Source organism: Lepisma saccharinum, chromosome 11, assembly GCF_977018435.1.
Source record: "Lepisma saccharinum chromosome 11, izLepSacc3.1, whole genome shotgun sequence".
In the NCBI taxonomy this organism is placed as follows: Eukaryota; Metazoa; Arthropoda; class Insecta; order Zygentoma; family Lepismatidae; genus Lepisma; species Lepisma saccharinum.
The window spans coordinates 58,306,599-58,326,709 of record NC_139239.1 but is presented as its reverse complement, the minus strand read 5'-3'; the positions used below and the strand labels follow the sequence as shown (position 1 = coordinate 58,326,709).

The 20,111-nt window shown below is 33.6% G+C and overlaps 2 protein-coding genes across 40 annotated transcripts in view; one reads left to right on the top strand and one right to left on the bottom strand.

Annotated features, from left to right (window-relative positions):
* The window catches only part of LOC145994837 (bolA-like protein DDB_G0274169), a 71,178-nt gene extending 68,077 nt beyond the window's left edge, over window positions 1–3,101 (top strand). Inside the window, exon 5 of the mRNA XM_083131203.1 lies at window positions 2,527–3,101. The gene's annotated coding sequence lies outside the window, so the exon portion shown is untranslated. The remainder of the gene's footprint in view (window positions 1–2,526) is intronic.
* slo (calcium-activated potassium channel slo) overlaps window positions 1–20,111 on the bottom strand; it is a 285,961-nt gene that overhangs the window by 35,550 nt on the left and 230,300 nt on the right. For 21 of the 39 annotated variants that reach the window (XM_083131199.1, XM_083131201.1, XM_083131200.1 and 18 more), the window contains exons 13-15: window positions 18,218–18,373; window positions 14,964–15,040; window positions 2,398–2,472 (exon numbers count right to left, since the gene is read on the bottom strand). In XM_083131199.1, the coding sequence (XP_082987325.1) occupies window positions 2,398–2,472; window positions 14,964–15,040; window positions 18,218–18,373 (308 nt within the window). Of the gene's footprint in view, window positions 1–334; window positions 356–1,616; window positions 1,668–2,397; window positions 2,473–14,963; window positions 15,041–18,217; window positions 18,374–20,111 lie in introns of all 39 variants that reach the window. The other 18 variants (XM_083131185.1, XM_083131184.1, XM_083131183.1 and 15 more) reach the window with 4 other exon arrangements.

The following is a 20,111-nucleotide window of genomic DNA, read 5'->3' as shown; positions in this document are numbered from 1 at the left end:
CCTCAATCAGGTGCCACATGCGTTCCTACTGCAACCAACTCATTAGTATCGACATACCATGCACCGTACAGGGTATATCAAATTCAGACTCATTCTGAGGTGCATAATACAGGTATAGCCCCATCCCTCTGCTAACAGTGCCAAGTATGAAAACAGAAAGTGGGTGGAAAAGAAGAAACCAAGGAGGTAGAACAGACTACAGCTGGTGGAAATAATAATAACAAGATACAGAAAGAGAAAACAAAAGTGATCGAGGAAAGATAAACGCAGTGAAAGACAGGACAGGTGCCTAACTGCAACTGATGAGATTGAATATTCATTTCACCTAACTTACTTGCACATGTGTAATCCTCACCTAACGTAGCACGTTAAGAGAGGTAGAAGAAGCAGTTTTAAAACATGAATAAGACAAAATAATGGAAAAAAGTCACTTGCTCATGACAGAAAGTTGTTGAAGATAAGCAGTCAACATTCTAATCATTCTGCTTGAAAAATGCCAAATATGTGAAATTGCAACAAACTTGAAATCAAAGATCTTCTCTCTGTGTAAAATTACTTCAGTACTTGAAATAGACAAAGAATTTTCTTTCTTTAAAAGCTACTTTATGTAGGAATGGCATTTGAAGATACACAGATACATATTTATATAATTATATGTTTGTACATACGAAGGTGTGAATTAAAAAAGGAGCAAAGAGAGTAGAGAAGATAGTGAACAGAAAGACATGAGAAAAATTGGGAATTATATTTTAATCAGGGAAAGAACATTTTAAGTCAATAATGCAAAAATTAACTTTTTTTTTTTTTTAAATAAACACATTTTTTCATATCCTCAGGCATCATTTTAATATCGAACAAACTTAATGCAAATCATAGAGAGTGGAAAATTAGGGTTAACAGGTAATTATTTCTCAGTTTTAAGGATAACTAATGTAAACATGTGTACGTGCGCGTAAATGTTATTGCACAAAGTTCTACCTGCAGTAACGCCACTTAAATTCTTTTTTGCACGATTCATTGCATGATTTCAAGATTTCACCTATATATGCCTAGTACTGTTCTCGCAAGTAAATTTTAACTGTGCTATTCCTGCCTGAGTGTGTTTAAAAAATCGCCATTTTCTGTCGGTTATCTCCCTATCCTCTTTGCATGGAAAAAAAGGTTGCAGGTGACGGTGCGGAGTATGTTAAGTGTAGATCAAGTTAGGTGCAAGTTGACAAACAGTGAGGCAGCAGAGCAGTTACACGTTCGGTCTGCACTAACCACACAAATACCCATCTCGCCGCCAGACACTTAAAACAATGGCTAGTGCTTCCCCTCATAACTGCTCCACGTAAAATGACCGTGACATGGACTTTAATCAATTTTTCTGGATAGAAATTTGAAAGATACATTCAGACTGACAGTGTACATAAGGAGTATTGATAGAAAACAACAAATCTGGACATGCACACACAATCAGTGGTTTTTAACACTATCGGGAGACATTAGGGCTGATAACACTGGAGACACAGATCGGAGATGGACTGTCTGTCTGTATGTCTGAGTATTTGTATTGGTGATGGTTAAAGGTTCCAACCTATGGAAGACACACAGGCAGGGAGAACGATACGTACTTGCCCTACCCACCATCTGCACGGCACGTACTCCTTTCCTGAATGTGGCCACTGTCCAGCAGCAGAGAAAAAGGGAGACCAATGTTAGTTGGGGAGGAGAAGGGAAAAATAACTGCAAAACAAGTATGTGTTACCTGCTGTTATAGGTGGGTGCATACGAGAAATAAAAAATAATATATATATTTATGTATAATAATACATGGTACTTTGTACGTGTAGGCTGCAGCAGTTCATACCAAGCCTCAACATTTATGTGTGTTCCACTGGTCACAGGCAATGCCTAGTAACAACAATTGAGTAAATAAAGGCTTTAAAAAGACTAAGCTTCATTCTGTCCCCCAACAACTAGCATATGCTACCTTAAAGGAGAAATGACAGCATCTATGAATTTGTTTAGTTTTTGCAAGCACCTACAAAATGTAGGAGAATGTGTCCGTTTGGCAGCAAAACATTCCAGTCAATATATATTTCTTTTTGTTAGTAAGGAAAAAGTAATGTACGAAGCACAATCAGATCCCACATCAAGCTTATACGTAAGCTGCAATATTTTAAAAAAGAAAAATCATATATGTATATGTATTTACGAGATATCCCACAATAAATCCCATGCCTTAGTCCAGAGCTAGCAACTACTACGATCTTTTCAACGCAATTATCTAAAGCCATTTATAAGACATGCACCAAAGGACACATCCCCCAACAAGGCAGCACATTCTGGGATCTAGCAAGGAGCGCAAACGAAGGTGCGGCAGACAGACAAGAGGAGCAGAGCAGGCCCTACCCTCCGTAAAGGTTTGCTTTGATGGAGCCAAGCCACCCTTGACCATGCCTGCCTGCATCATGATCATCCCCACATCTGGAATGGGAAACCAAGCATATTCAGTACCTATTCCTTTCTTTTTGCTTTCAGTGATGAGACATAGGCAGAGTCATTTGTACTCGACCAACGAGTCCATTTGTTATTATGATGCTGCGAGGAAGAGGAACTTTAACCAATGGTAATGAGTCTCTACGATTTTTATTCAAAACAGTACACAGAGGAATGAACACTTCTATTTTTATTTTTTTACATTAATAAATGTTACTGAAATACAATTGTAGAATGTGTTGCATCGTTTTCTGAAAAATAAAGCAAAATGTGTTATAAATTTATGGAAGGTGGTTTATATTTTAGCCAATTTTCTTTTATATATCTGTTTGCATTATCAGAAAAAGCATTTAGTTTATTTATTCATGTTTACTTTCTGAAAGAATTATGGTTTAATTTATCAACTTGCAATTTTTAAAGAAACTCTGACATCTGTTGTGTTTATACAAGGTGATTCAGAATTGCTATTACACACTTCTAGGGGTTGTAGAGGAACCCATGTCCGGAAACGTACAGTTTTGGTACTACACAGATGACAAGATCACATATTTTCACATCTCCCGCTTTACCTGCCTCACTACAAGAGCTGCTCGATGTGGCGACCCTGAAGTTCATAGCAAACAGTGTACCTCCGAAGGATGTTTGCATACACATGCTCAAAAATACCTCATGTGTGCTGAATCGTGTCTGCTGCAACTAGAACTTGTGCAACCAAGTCTTCCTCCAACACTACAAGTGTCTCATAAACAAGACTCTTCATGTGGCCCCATACGAAATAATCAAGAGGAGTTAGATCCGGCGATCATGGTGCCAAGGAGTTGGTCCACCGTGACCTATCCACCTGTCCCGCTATGTTTGATTGAGATGTTGTCGGACATCATGGGAAAAGTGTGCTGGTTCGCCATCATGTTGGAACCACATGTGCTGGTAAATGTGCAGTGGCACATCATCCAAGAACTGCGCCAATACTTCTTGCAGGAAGGTCAAGTACCTCAGACCCATTAGGCAGCCTGGAAGAAGGTATCACCCAATCAGACGACCATCGATGATACTAGCCAATACATTGATGCCAAACCGTTGCTGAAATCCATGAGAATGTATGGCATGAGGATTTTCGTCATCCCAAATGTGGCTGTTTCCGACTGTTTAAAACACCTTCCCTGGTGAAATGCGCTTGATTTATAAAAAGAACAAGCTGAGGAAACTTGGGAACTTCCACACAACAGTGTAGAAACCATGCACAGTAATTGACATGTGGTACAAAATCTGCCGGACCCATTGCCTGTATCCTCTGGGGCTGGTACAGGTGAAGCTGATGGTCATGAAGAATATGCAAGATGCTGCTCTGAGACACATTCATGTGACGTGCAATGGTACGAGTGCCTGTCGACGGGTTCTCGTCAGTGCGATGAAGGATCCTCTTCAACGTTGAGAGTGTGGCATGTCCGTTGAGCACCACAGTCGGCCCTGTTAACTTTGAAGTTACCTGTTTCTTGCAGCCGTTGCTCTAATTGGGCAAAAACGGTATGTGATTGAGTGACACGATGCGGAAAATGCTCTGCATACAGATGTTGTGCAGCTCTTTCATTACGTCCAGCTTCGCTGTAAATTAACAACATGTCTGTGTTCTCGACAAACTTGTTTGGTTTGGGTTGGTGCTTTAAGTCCACTTTATGCACAGTAAGGCTAATCGGGACTGGACCTACAGTTTAAAGTGGGATCCGAACCACTTGTGCCTCCACCGGGAATCGAACCTGGGACCCCTTGATTACAAGGCAATGACGCTACCACTGCGCCATGGGGGAGGCCCTCGACAAACTTGTATTCAACCATACTGTACTGTCTTCTGCAATGACTGAATAGCAACTGACGTGAAAGTCGGAGTAGACGGGATTGTAAACAGCAAACTGTCTGCAGCCACGACTGAATAGCAACTGACGTGAAGGTCAAAGCACACCAGATTGTAAACAACGAACTGTCTGCAGCCATGACTGAATAGCAACTGACAAGAAGGTAGAAGCACACCGGATTGTAAACAGCGAACTGTCTGCAGCCACAACTGAATAGCAACTGACGTGAAGGTCGAAGCACACCGGATTGTAAACAGCGGATGTTGGAAGCAGCACACATGACATCAGGTGATTGAAGACATCGCCCTCCGTCAATATGGGTTTCCTACCGTGAAGCGGGAGATGTGAAATTATGTGATCTTGTCATCTGTGTAGAACCAAAATGGTACGTTTCCGGACATGGGTTCCTTATCAAAACTTGATCTACTAAGTCCCCTCTACAACCCCTAGAAGTGTGTAATAGAAATTCTGAATGACCCTGTATATGTGGGAAAATTAGAAGAAAATTTTGTACTAACTTTCAGTTGTGTTAATTTTTAAGGAAATATAAAATAGTTTATGTAATAAAAATATTACAAATCAAGAGCCAATTATATAGCTCATTCATATGGTTATTTTTATCTTCCTGCGATCTAAAAAATATTTGTTTCAAAGTCCACATAATGAATATAATACCAGTTAAAAGGAGAACTAACATTTTATTATTTAATATGAATTTTTAAACATTTACATCTCATAGAAATCCACATCCTGAGGGCACATCATTTTGTAAGTCAACATTACATTCAGATTTTCTGCATTGGTCAACAGAAGCTAGAAGAAGCGTGTATTATGATAAATATAAGAAATTATGTTCTTTGTAAGTGATCAGTGGTTGTTGATTCATGCTGTATTCCTTAGACTTTTAAAAACTGTTTTTGTATTTTACTCTTATGTTTCAGAGACTAGTTCTGTTTCCATCTGCAGGAATTAGATTGTTAATTAGTTTGTAGCAATCTGTATCATGTATATATGTGCAATTCCCCATAGAAAGACATCTAAATATGATACAGTTGACTAGAAAAAATTAACATTGAATCAATAAAAACAGACAAAAGTCGAATTCAAAATGCGGGAGTGAAAACAAAAATAGAGCTAAAAGTCCAAGTGATACAGTATAAGGAATAGGTTTTAAAGAAATTAAAAACAATTTACAGGTGGTGACTTGTCAACTATTCCAGTCAGAATGAAATGCAAAATTCTTTTCTCTGGATGTTTGATTATTCATATGTTCTGTCTGACATGGTGGAGGGTGGGTAAGGGAAGGTGGGGTGATGTTACAAAAGCATGAAACAAGAAATAAAATGTTCAGAAGTGAACTTATAGGGGGGAGGGTAAGGGAGAGATATTGAGAATTTAACCTGTCAGCTGCGACTAAGTCCTTACAAGAAGGACATGTCTGATTGCCCAAGGGTTTGGTAAGGAAAAAACAAGAGCTTTAAGGCTATGTCTTGCAGACAGATTTTCTGCAGTGTGTTTAAGAACTATAATAACATGTGATTTGAAGTTACATTTAGAACTAAAATTCCATCTGTTCTAGATAACTATTAGGGTGCTATCACACAGCTCTGATCTAGAGAGAGTGAATATTGGAAACTGTAGTCAGATATATTCTATGGTGTGATGAAGCCAATTTAGATGAGTTAATGAAAGAAATAATGCACATGGGATTACATTAGTGCAGGAAGCTCTATTATGTCATTGATTTTATTATTTGTTTAAAGTTCTCATAAAAGAAAAGATTTAAACGTAATAATGGATTACGTGATTGTTGATAAGAATATAGGTAATATTTTCTAGCATTAGACTTGCACTGGAGAAGATAACTATTTTTACTAGCTTCAGTGTGCAGGGTGAACAAGGTAAAATGGAAAATCTCGTATGATTCATTCATTCTGGAACTGGTATAGTTAACATATCTAGTGTATGATTTTAACTATATTTCTTTTAACTTCTGAAGACATTAAATATATATATATAACTCCAAACTCAAAAGTTGTACAATGTTGATATACTGAATGATATTTACATTTCAGTTATATAAATATACATAAAAAAATTAAATTAGAGATAAAAACAAGATGCCAAAACATTTAAGTGGTTGGAAGTCAATACAACCCTACCTGTACACATGAAGTCAATATTGTATTGTTTTTTTTCCATATTATGTACCCAATAAATTCATTAATCTTCATTTTTACATAATTTATTATGTGTATTGAATTATATCTTGAATTTTAAATTGCATTCATATTAAGAAAGAAGCTACTGCATGTAAATTATATGCAAGATTTAAAAAAAGGCTACTTTAAGAAAAGAAAAATTCACACAAAAAATCTCCAGCTCACAAGAGTAATAATATACAAGAAAGCTGAAATAAAAACATAAATTATCATGTAAGTGTGCATGCAGCCTAGAACCTGATACATCATAATTATTTTTTAAAAAATACAACATATTTGCAAATTGTATCTTATTCAACGATTTTTGTTTCAAGTTTTGTAACATTAAAAGAAGTGATAAAGTATAACAATGGATATGAAAAAATGTTATGTGTAGAAGTTGAAGGGTCAGCTGGTTTATTAGAAAACCACTAGATTGAGAAAGTAAGTAGTATCATAATAAAAATTTGTTCAAGGTTAAAAATAAATTCACCACTGGAATGTGATCCCTGAATCGCTCTATAGAAATCTACTGAAGTAACCAAGCAAGGAGAAGGGAAAGTGTCATGCCAACATTACTGGGTATGAGCCATAATCAATGCAATTTGACACGATTTCCTTTTTTTACTCATTCTTTTTCTTTAAATATATATAAATTACCTTGTATAAAGTACTTCCCAGGAACGGATGTGTCATTTACTCACTGACCAAACACTGACCTTTAGGACATTATATCTGCATGCAAGTCAATGCCACACATAACAAGAGGGTCAATCAAAGCAGAATGCCAAAAGGGTGTGAATTAGTCAGTTTAGCTTTCTGAAATTCTGGTTATTACCAAACTATTCAATGTTATGGTTAATTCTTCTGCCAAAAAATTAATTATACATAAATAAATAAAATTAATTTTACTCCATCAATTTTTCATTTCGCTAGTTGGAAATATATTGTATCTGTTTATTAACAACTGTATAGGAACTAACTGAAAGGGTTTTATTTTGAAGTTTTCATAATATATTGTGAACAGAGAAGGAGGCCTTGAAATAGGAATGCAGGTGCGACTTCCGATCGGGCAATGTCATTGCTGAGTAATGGAAACTGGGAGACATTGGCCAGGAGGAAGTTGTGGCTAATCGGGGAGTTGCATTTGTGGAACTGTGGAGAGAAGATTGTGGGAGAGTGGAGAGAGAGTGTGGCATTCTCGAAGTGAGGAGCTACCAGGGCAGGAGAGAGAAGGCATTAGGTAAGTGAGAGAGGTCTACTTCTTGTCCACATTCAGGGTCCGCATTGTCTCAGTGCCATAATAAATATGGTCAGAAAAGAAAGCGAGTGTGTGTACTGCTATATCCCCGTACTGCCAATAAGGCAGTTCAACAATATGCAAAAATAATACATTTTTCTAGCTGCTTGTTCAGTTACAATATTTATCAAAACTGAAAATAGTTCTTCAAACAAATTGTTCAAACATTTTCCTTCTTAGCGTAAAATGTTGGACAACCCTTCTTTTAATTGGCCAAAGTGCAAATTAAACAAGCACTCTGAATAGATTTCAACTTTCAAGTGAAACTTCTGTTGCGTTGGGTTCAATTAAGTTGATATGTAGCCAGCGAAAATATAAATCTGTGCTGCTAGTTGTTCAAACTATATATTTTTCATAGGTGTCAACAGCATTTACCTTCTCTATGTGAAATTTTACCATTAAACCAACTCCTACAATATTTACAGGAAAAATCTCACCTAACTCGTCTCTAACTTTACAGCTAATTGCAACAATCAGGATGAGTGATAATAATAGGAAATTGAGGGAGAATCACAAACAACCACCATGCCCAGTCTAGGACTCGAACTCGGGAATTTCAGTTGCGAGATCGAAAACCAACTACTTAGCTTAGCCACCAAAGTGATTGCATAAACACAAACTTAATGGCTAGTCATACCATTTTAATACTTGCTAAATCTACTTTCCTCCTCCTCTTCCTTGAAAGTAAAAATTTCACATTCGATAACTAGCGTTATATGTCATGTAACACTTATGGCATTTGTTAGTTGGACTGCAAGCAATTCCACACATATAGCAAAGAGAATGACATTGAAACATAGGGCTAAGTACCATACCTGCTTCCCCTCCCTTTTTCTTCCTAAATAGCCTGCAGGTGTGTGCATTTACACGAATACATCTACATGTAGGAAATTTCCCACAGTTTGAACTTACTCCTGTTTACAATTATATATTTTCCACCTCCTGAAGTTAATATTTTTGTTTACCCAATTTATACAAGGGAATCTCTAACCAAATATGGATTATAACATGCAGAAACTATGTATATCCATTTGCATGGTGTTTCTTTATGCATTTCTCCCTAGGTTATTGTCCGAGGAAGTAAGTGTATTCTTCTAATCATTATTCTGTATGTTCACAATCTATTTAAGTCTGTTGGATCCTCATTTTCAAGTGTGGTGTCTAAGATGTCATTCAGTTTAATACTCTTTTCTGTAAAACAGGTGAAATTCTACAAATTCTATTTGAGATTCTCTATGGGTAAGATATATGAAAATATACATTTCATGATTTTGTGAGGTAGAGCATTAATATGACAAGTTCAGAATGCAAGTTTGACATAATAGTGTTAACGTTGACAGCAGTTGTCAGTTTATCAGGAAAGACAAGTTAGGTTCCAAATCTCATGGAAATTGATTTCAACAGAAATTCAACAGGATGAATTTTAAACTTCTTTGAAAAAGCACAGCTGTCATTGCTTTTTCTCAGGTGAAAGGGGTAAAAGGTACACAAGCTACACAAGGCAGGTGATAACGTTCTTGTTACAACCCGTGCGTTTGCAGAAGTGATTTTTCCCCTTCCTTTCATACATAATGGTGCAGTGGTAGTGTAGTCATCTTGCAATCAATGGATCCCAGGTTTGATACCCGATGGAGGCACGTAGTGGTTTGGATACCACTTTAAACTATAGGTCCAGTCCCAATTAGCCTTACTGTGCATAAAATGGACTTAAAACACCAACTCAACCAATCAATAATTTCAACTGTCTGAATAGTTTTGACTTCTTCACATAGAGAAATGTTTACATGTGCAGGTTAACATGCATGGTTCTACAAGATACAAATCAGTGGCGACAGCACTAACTCAATCACCCTGTAACTAAGTATCAAATCACTCATGTTGGTTCCTAATGTCATGGGTTTGGAAAATTCAAAATCGATTATAATTCTGAATTCATGTGAGACATTTTATAATGAAAATTCAGCCCACATGGGATTCTTTGGGCTGCCTAATGGCTTGTAATTAAGTTCTAGTAAAGCAGATTCTAGTTTAAATGCCCAATCCTAGCAAACTACGTCACACGTAAATCGAAACTCAAAAAATGCAATATAATAGAGTGATGGGAACAGTATTTCCTTCAAACTCTTTGAGATAGTCAGATTTGAAGTCAATACATGTAGTATCAGGTTTTAGTACTTCATTTTTGTTGTCATTATATGTATGTATCCATTGACCAGTGGTCTTGAACATGAATCAAAGACCATGCCAAATTAGATAATTCACACCACCCAATTCCTCATTCATTAAGAAAAGCATCTTTAACTTCATACATTAAATGTCATTATTTATGAAAATATTCAAGATGTGAAAGTGGTGATAACTGAAGAATGTAAACAAAATTCAAGAATTGGTTAATCCTACACTGAATAAAGAAAAAAATAATACATTACTTTAGATTTAGTAGATGTGACTGGTCCAAGTATTAATGTTCGGATTATATAAGTTTTGATAATGACCAATAAGATCAAATGTGTTACAGTACTTCTTTCAATGGGATAACATTGCAATGATAAATCATTTTATTTAATGCTAAATTGTTATTAAATAATGTATAAACAGAAACACTTCTTTTGCTGAGTCTTATGAAAATTATAAAGTGCCACAATATTACAACACTGTCATTACATATTCATGCAGGAGTGAAAATTGTGTTTTTTAAAGTATGCCACAGAGAAGTAAGAGATAGTAGCTCCTATTTACAGTTAAATCAATGTAATATAGTGTTTCTTAGGTTTTTATAATTTTGATTTTGAATAAAACATTTGCCGAAGATATCGTCTAAATCTAAATATAATTGTTGTACCTAAAGTTAAAACAAGAAATTTCTTTAACTTTTATGTATTTAATGTTGATTTTTCCAATTATATGGCTCATAGAATTTACACATGTAACACTCATACATTACTGATAACAAATATTCTAAACATCTTTATATAATTATCAGATTAATTTATGAATACATAACATCTGTGAAAGTTGTTTATCGAATGTCGCAGAGTTTGTGCATTCTTTCCCTACTCTGGTAAGATTATTTAACCAGTTCCCAAGACCAAGTGGTGATGGGATGGAATGAATGAACCACTTGTCAAGCAGAGAAAAGATGAATGCTACGTTCAGGCCCTTAAAAAAGCTGTTACATCAAACAGTTTAGTTCAGCTTATTTATGGATAACATTTGGTCATAACTAATCAATATGTTAAACATACAAAGTTTAAATTTGATATGTAATAAACAAAAAGTTCATCTCGCTTGCTATGAGAGAAGGTTTAAAATATTTATTTAAGGTGATATCATGCTGGTATTTATTTATTTTATTCACTGCAAATCTTGATTGATGTACATAAATCAAACTGCAATTTCAGAGTATATTTTTCTAAGAATTTCACATAATTTGTTTATGGCAGTCAAAGTTCAAACATATTAACAATGAATTTATTGAAAAAATACCTATTAAATCCATTTCAACTCTATTATAAACATATCCATACCTATGGACATGGGTCAACGGAAATAAAGAATATGAAATATGAAATAACCACAAGGAGGATATAAATTGTAGATACCAAAATATATTTATATTTTTATTATTTTTCACTAAATATTTATAAATATATATTTGATGAACTGAAGAATTACATATTCATCCTTTCCTCACCAATAGATTGAAGATAGAATATCTTTTTGTACTAAAATATGCTAAGCAGCAATAAGTAGTACATAATAATTTAAACATTATAGAATGCTGGGCTGGCAAGTATAAGATAAAAAAGTTAATAATTCAAGATCAAATTGTTTCAGTGTTTAAATTTTCAAATTGATGTATTTAAATAAAAATGATTTATTTTTCAAACAACTTTAAATTAAAATGTGAAAAGAAACACATCACAAAATGGTATATGTATATTATTCAATATGTGATACTGGGCCGGCCGATTATGTAGAAATGATATATTTGACACATTTGTGATCTTTTTCTACACATTTAAGTGGCAATATAATTAAGCCTTGTTTCCATATTAAAAACACTAAGTTGCTGACCAAGGCAGTTTATATAAAGATTTAAAAACACTTTACATTTAAGTGCTCTTTTGAATAGTATGTAATACATCTAGTGCCATTAATTTCAGTATTAAATTGTTTACATATTAAGAACTCAATAAATTAAAGATTATCAGTGTTGGATGATAAATGCATATTGACATATCAGTTTGTTGATAATAATAGTGAAGTTTTGACCAATTTAAACAATAAATAAGGGTCACTCAACATAAAATGGTCCTGGAAAAGAGTAATCATTGCTCAACCAATTATACAAATTCTCATTTTTGAATGTTGGTGGTTCAAATTACTACTTTGATTTCTATGGTATTTTTTGTTTATGAGAGGAAGACATTTCTATCACACTTGGTGATTCTTGCCATTTCAGAGCTTTATAGATATTAGATAATGTCAGCTCTGTTACTTGTAGAGATATGTGGTAAAAAAAAGATTATTTTTGTAAAAGTGCAAATTCAGTACTATGAACTTTCAGCATAATTTCAGACTTTGTTTTAAAATAATCTACAATTAAAGTATGTATTTTTGCAGGTTATTAGTATTTCTACAAAGTGTAACAAGTAGTAAAATTCTGAGTTGTAGACTCAAGAGGGGGACCAAATTATATATGAAGGTGGAGGATAGCTCAATAGAATCTTCATGAAATATTTGCTATTTTGCATCATATCAGTACAATAAATATAACTTATAACCATAGTTATCTGCGCCAGTTAATTTTATATTGGTACTTTATTGTATACAAATGCTGATTTTTTATTACCTGAACTGTAAAAAATTGCATTCATGAAGGTCAGTTTTGTTGGTAGTTTCTGTTAATATTATCTTATCACTCTACTGTTGGGAATAAATATATTATTTTGATTATTTACTAAATTAAATAATAATTTTTCAATGCTTCATCATACTTCTTGAATGTTGTGTTTGAAAGTCTTAATAATTTCCTTAAGACTGAACATAATTGGTCAGTTAAATTAATAAAAAAATCCACAAAGTATCAACAGTGTGATTTTTGCAATGAGTAACAGTAATACAAACCTATAATAAATAAAAAAATATATATAATGGAACACTTTATAACTATAAGCAACAGTGACTGAAAATTAATAGCACTTTCAGAATAACCATTTCAATAGTTTAAAAAAAGAACATAGTATGAAAAAGAGAAAATGAAAGAAGGAAATGAAAAAAAATTTCTTAAACAAATCATGATGTTGTATCACTTATAATCCTCAACAAATCTAAAAGATGCACATTTCAAATACATCAGTATAGCCTAATAGTCATATAAGTGTGATTTCCACAAAATTACGATAAAAAAAGAAAGCTGTCTCCTGTGAACTACAGCCAAGGAAGAACATAGGGTGTGTGGAGGTCTTTTCAATATATTTTATACTGAGAATAACCAGTCTCCACCAACTCATCCCATGTTCTTTTGTGAATTTATAGTGTTCATGTGTCACATAATTACACACATTTAGAAGTTTCATTTGCCCTGACGTTGGACAAAAATATTGTGGTTTCCTTTTCTTTGTGGAGAAAAGCATAAAAACATGCTTTCATACTAATTCACTATTTGCATTATTTCTTATTTTCTGTCTCTTTTCTGTTGTTTCTGGCTAATTATGACAATGGGAATGAATGGAATGAGATGCCACTGACCAGGACACTGTGGGACATTTAAAATAAGTCCATCAAAATAGAAACAAAAGTGTAAGATATAGAAGTAGTAGTTCAACAGTGAAAGAATGCACACCACATAATACCCCCCCCCCCAAAGTATGTTTGAAAAAATCCTTTCTGTATGGCATGTGAATCAAAGGAAAAACTATACAAAGATATTTAAAAATATTTAATTTTCATTGAATTTGAAAAAAAAATGCATGAATTTTCCCTATATATGTTGTTATATTTCACATAACTTTATGTGACTATCAAATTAATTTGTCATGTATTTCCTGATTCAGGGCACTATGGTAAAAATGCTGATATACTAAGTATATCGTGAACTGAGCGAGTTTGGGAACAACTATTCTCAAGGATAAATTCAGAAACCTTTATGCAATCCTGAGGCTCTCAGCAAAGAAAAATGTACGTTTTTCAATGCATTGAAAGGTCTATCAAAAGCTGTATTATATATTGGAACAATTAGATTGCGAAAAGTCATAATACACATATCGTTTGTGTTTTTAAACTACAACAAATACTCTCTGATATTGACTAGATAAAATCTGCAATGCATGCTCCCTAATAAGTACAAAATATAGTAAGAAGTCTTGTTTCTTATATCGATGTATACATTTTCATGCTTACCCCTCTCAACTATTTGTTTATTCCTCGCAAGTTGTGAATCAATATTCCTATCATTTAAGGCTTCTAGAAAACAATTTTCTTCAGTTATGTGTGAATAGAATGTTCTAAATGAGTAAATTAGTATATATTGCATGTAGCAAGGACCAAAGTTCAAATCGATAAGAAAACTCAAAAGGAAAACTGTTAGGCATTTTCATCAATCCTTTATTTTTTTTAAAAAAATAAGAAAAGGACCTAATTGGTTTTCAGTTTAATACACATTGATGATAAGAAAAAACAGTGGATTAAGATATTTTAAATTATTAATAACAATACTGTTCGTGTAATTTATATATACACACACTAATTTTTATGCCATGTCATGCTTATCCTGCAAGCTTGAATATTATTTCATATAAAGTTTCTTAAAAGCAAGAAAGAGCCAAATCGTGTATGGGTCATCCATATGATGCAGGCTCTAATGTTGGTTAAACATGCATGTAAAAAATAATAAATTACATCCAGCAATAGCTTCATGTATCAGCCAAGATCAGGTCCCATGGCCTACAACTGCAATGGGTGGAGGGTCAGTCAACCATCACTCCTTGATAAAGAAGGGAAAGATATACAATCTCTTATGAGTAAAGAAGAGAGATTGATAGCAAGCCAAGAGAAGTCTCAAATCGGAAGAACATAGTAATGATTGAAGAGTCTGAAATTCATGTTAAGCAGATTTATACTCACAGTTTTTGCATTTACATTTCTTGATTAGAGTTTCATCTTTGATGTCTTCATGACATGCCTTGCAGTAAAACCATGCCCTGTAATTAGTTGAAAAATATGATATTAAATGTGAAACTTTTATAATGTTTTCACAAAAATTTGATTACCAAAATACAAAAACCATGATGGAAAAACGATGGATTACACAACTCATCAAGAGATGACAGCACTATGATGCACTGCAAGAACTCATTTATTCCTCGGTTAGCTTTACTTTTAATTCAATATATGAGAAGGAGTTATATGAAGAGGGGCGAGTGTTGCTATAGCTCTTGAAATGAAGGCATGTAACAACTACTGGTCTTAATGTTTGCCTCATATTTGATCGCACAAATCAGTCATTCCAGGTTCACGCTCTTTGTACTTTTTGATCCAATGACACACACTAGTCGCATTGGTGAATATTGGTCAATATCACCTGAAGCAATGCCTTCAACAGCTGGGAATTCAAACAAAGCACACTGTTTAAACTGCACTAATGAATGGTTTTCCATGCCTCCATTTCAAGACCTATGAATACACATCCACTTTCATATAATTGTTTCTCGCGCACATTGGAGTGAAAGTAGGGATTTCAAGGAATAAATGAGTGCTTATGCATCAATGCTGCCAACTATTGAAGGCATTACTTTTCATTCATCCCTTCTACCATTGATCAAAAAAAATAATTACAAATAAATTGCAATAATCATTAATAAATTAATATATTTCAGCTTTTTTAATCTATGAATGAGGCTTTAACTTGGAAAAAATCACACAATGTAGGCTACAAATTATTTATTGTACTTTTGTATATAAAGCTAGAAACAAATATCAATGAAATAATGTTCAACAGGCCCGTAGCTAGAACTATTTTTTGGGGGGGGCTCATCCCTTATCAGCAACCGCCATCTAAAGGCAAAGAGTGAGGAAATAGAAGCCCTGAAGATCAATTTCTCAGTACGTACATTACAACTTAATTATACAAGATGCTTAATCCTGCTAAAGAAGTAAAATTAATTGCCACTATACACTATGTAAATTAGATATTTGTAGCATTTCGGAGAGGCTTCAGCCCCCCCCCCCCCCCCCCCCGAGTCCATCCCCTGGCTACATGTCTGATGTTAAAGCAATAATTAAAAACTTCTTTTACAAATAGTCACCACATGATGCACTCAATAAATCTACATTGTAAGAACAATTTTTCAATGAGAACCATTTCTAATTTCAAATGCTCATGCTATTGTTTTATGTTTAATTTGAATGGAAAGCAGGGAAATAATTATTCAATTCTTATAATTTAGAAATCACACTGAAAATCACCTACCTTAATACATTATAAAATAGGAACATATCTGGAAAAAAGAACACATAAGAGAAAGGAGGAGGAGACTGTTCAGTCTCCACCAGAAAATGGCAGTTTATTATAAACAAGAAAAGCAAGTGGGATGCAGTTGGGATGGTATTCTCCTGCTGATAAAAGAATTACACAAATCATCCTACTACACCTATCTCATTGTCACCATGTTAAACCTTAGGACCCTTCCCTTAGAGGATGTTTTCGTAAACTTTGAGACTATCTAACTTTAAGTGCTGTTTATGACAGTAGACAAAAATAAATTAATTGAAATTAACTGGGATTATAACATATTAACCATAGTAAATAATAAGTTAGCTGGAAAAGAAAGTGTAAAATGCTGAATAGACCAGAATTTTGTGTTTTCATATTCTCCACTGAATCCAAAGAATACTTTGTTCCACAAGAGATCTTTTTTCCATATTTCAAAAACATGCTTTTTATTTTTATTTATCTTTTTGCCCAAAATTTGCCTTTCACTTTCAGCTATTTTCTTGACTCAGGTTTGTAGAAATTTTAACAAAATAATATAAAGACTTCATATTAATGTATTCATAACATGAAATTTAACCAAAAAAAAAAAAAAAAAATGTGCACCAGATATTTCATAATGTGTGCTTCATGCAAAGGGGTTTCCCAAAGATTTTTTTTTTTTATTAATTGTATACTTCTTATTATTCCACAATCGATATGGTATCAACTGACTCTCCTACAAAAAATTCTGGTGTTGCTCCTGTTTATATATGGGCAATTCCATTGTGACTGGTGTGACATTCAGACATATTTTCATTCGTTTTAAAATTATTTTCTTAGCATCTTCAAATATGTAACTATCAATTCATGTAATTTCATTTTCCTTAATGAAGGTTATTTAATTTCAGAATATTTATTCCTCTCATCTCAATTTTCAGCTACAGAAAATAATTTTTTTGTAATTGTGATGGGTGTGACACTTCTCAGACTTGACTATAGGACCTTGCTCAGTCTTTCAGAAAAAAACTGAAATATATGGGTTTACTGAAACAATTGCATTTTATTTTCACAAAGCAAACTTTATTCTGCATTTAGATGCTTTTAGTTCCTAAAATATTACTACATACTTCTTTTTATAAACATTTCTTGCCTGTGACAGGTGTAACATCATGCCCATTTTATGCAAGGGCTATAAAAAATATCATAAATAAATTCTTCAAACTAAGATTTGTTTCAGAAATGAGGTAGGATACTTATGAGCTTAAGATATAGAAACAATAAAGGAGACAATTAGATTGAAATTAGAATTAATTTAGTTTTCTTATTGTATGTTACTATATCATAATGAAACTAAATTAATTGGAAACACCATACCCAAAATCCCACTTCTACTATAAAAAATAATGTTTTTGAAACAATATTTATTTTAAAGCCATGAAACAAATGTTTGTATTAATAATTCAAAATTCTGCACAGTTTACCCTTTAATTTAATTTGAATACAAATAAAATTAACCTTGTTTGTCCACTTTCACATGGAATTGCTCATATACGCATTTTGGATATCTTTGACGAAATATATATTAATAATAATAATAATAATAATAATCTTTATTAATCCGTTGACCCATTTTACATGGGTATACTCTATACTCAAGCAAGATAAATGTGTGTCCTGTGCATTGTACTCATACGTGAAGATTTCTGGAACCAATGGATACCTATTTATTAGAGGTGTACCTCAGAGCTGCTCTATGCAGGGGCATTACTGCCACAATTCCACCTGCAATCACACACCCTGGGAATCAAGCCCATGTCTCCCCCATGCAAGTCAAGATTCCTCAGTGACTTGATCTCCATGGCTCCTTAAAAATATTATTGATATCAATGAAAGGAATATTACGTACCTTTTAACTTCATCAGCTGACTGAGCGATATAAAACCCTTGAGTATTGGCTTGTATTTTTGCACCTCTGGGATTGATAGAAATTTTACTGTCATTATTTTCTTCTGCTTTGATTTCAATAGCCAATAAGAGAAGCTTCAGCTTGGTAAAACACAGTCTGGTGAAACAAATTAAAAGCATTATAGCAAATTACGATTATTTGTTAGTAGAGTACATACAAGTTCATTCTCTTAAAATTTTTGAAAATCTTATACAGAAAATATTTTGCATGATTTATCTAAGATTTGGAAATATTAGACATAACATGGTTCATTTTTACTAAAACATAGTTTATGAGAGAACGTTTGACCAGATGGAAACAATTATTCATATAACTTAAAGCAAAGTAATCCATCACTGTGCGAGTATCACTTATCTACAATCAGTAAGTCTCTTTCTAGTTTTTTCTAATCATAGAAAAGCAACAAAAGTTATTAGGGAACATCACAAGCTGCATATCTCAAAACAATAAATATACACTGAGATTTGGCAACAGATTTAAATTTGCATATCTGTCAGAAATAACTTTATCTGCCCCCCCCCCACCCCCACATGACAACATAAAGCAACACATCTATTTAACACTTAAACACAACATGATAATATTTTCACCATTTAAGGTTTCTAAATGTGAATTTTCTCATAATACAAGTGCCATTTTGAGCTTTTGAACATTATGAATGTAATCAATGTTATGACTATTGTAAAACTGGCAAAATGTACACAACAAAAAATACTTTAATACATTTCTTATTTTTGACTAAAAAAAGTAATCATTAAAAAATTTAATGAGTAAAATTATACATAATGTTAAACTGTTCACCATTGCACAGCTTCTTTAATCATCTTTATAACAGGAATTAATTGCTGAAGATGGAGCTGAATAACTTTTTTGTAAGTTCTATATGAACTATAGATGCTACAAATATTGATTTATTTCAAGTACTGTATAACAAACAGGAAATTATTTGTGTTGCGAAATTCAATTCATGAAAAATGCAAATTCCATAAAGCAAGTATGGAACTTGGGAATGACATATATGGGGAAATGAATGTGCAGGTTTCTTCTAGTGATAATTCCTGTGTGTGAGCACTTAGATCTAGCAATGAGTGGATGACATCCCCATGCCTGTCCTGCCCCCTGCAAAGGTTTGATTTGCACACTTATTTGTTGTGATCTTAATAGGTGCCATTTGGTAAGTAATAGACAATTCACCTAACTTAATATTGACGATAACATATTTATGTGCTGTGCGAGTTACTCACTGTATAATATAATGTATACAAAATTTGTACAAAATAGTCTTACTTACGTGAGTGAGTATAGAATTTCAAAACTAAGTTTCAGGGTTCGACTGCCCCCTTCTTCAGGTTATTTTTCTTCTAGGCACAAATCATGTTATGCTGCAGCAAGAGTGTTAAAAGGGTTAGGTTAAAAGGTTTGGTTGAAAAACACTTGTTAAAAACATATCACCGTTCATTTAAAAACCCCAGTTAAAAATCTTGCTATAAGGTGTTCCCCATTCTTCATAAACCTCATTTTCGTGGGATTCTATTAAATTGATAAACACATTCCCTTGTTCTGCTTGCTCTGATGGTCTATTCCTGACCGAGAAGTTGTGAAGGTTAATTCCCCTCCTATGCTCTTCAGCCTTCCCCTACTTGCGTCACCAATCCAACACAAAATCTCGTTCTACCTCAACTGCACAGACCACTTCCGGAGCGACATGGAATCTCATCGTAGGATCCTTTTTCTTTGTTCTATCCCATTTTTTTAAAAAAAATTCTTCATTGGACGTAAAAAAAAATCTTAGAAAATGTAGAACTTAGTAAAGGGAAAGGGCTGTGGATTGTCA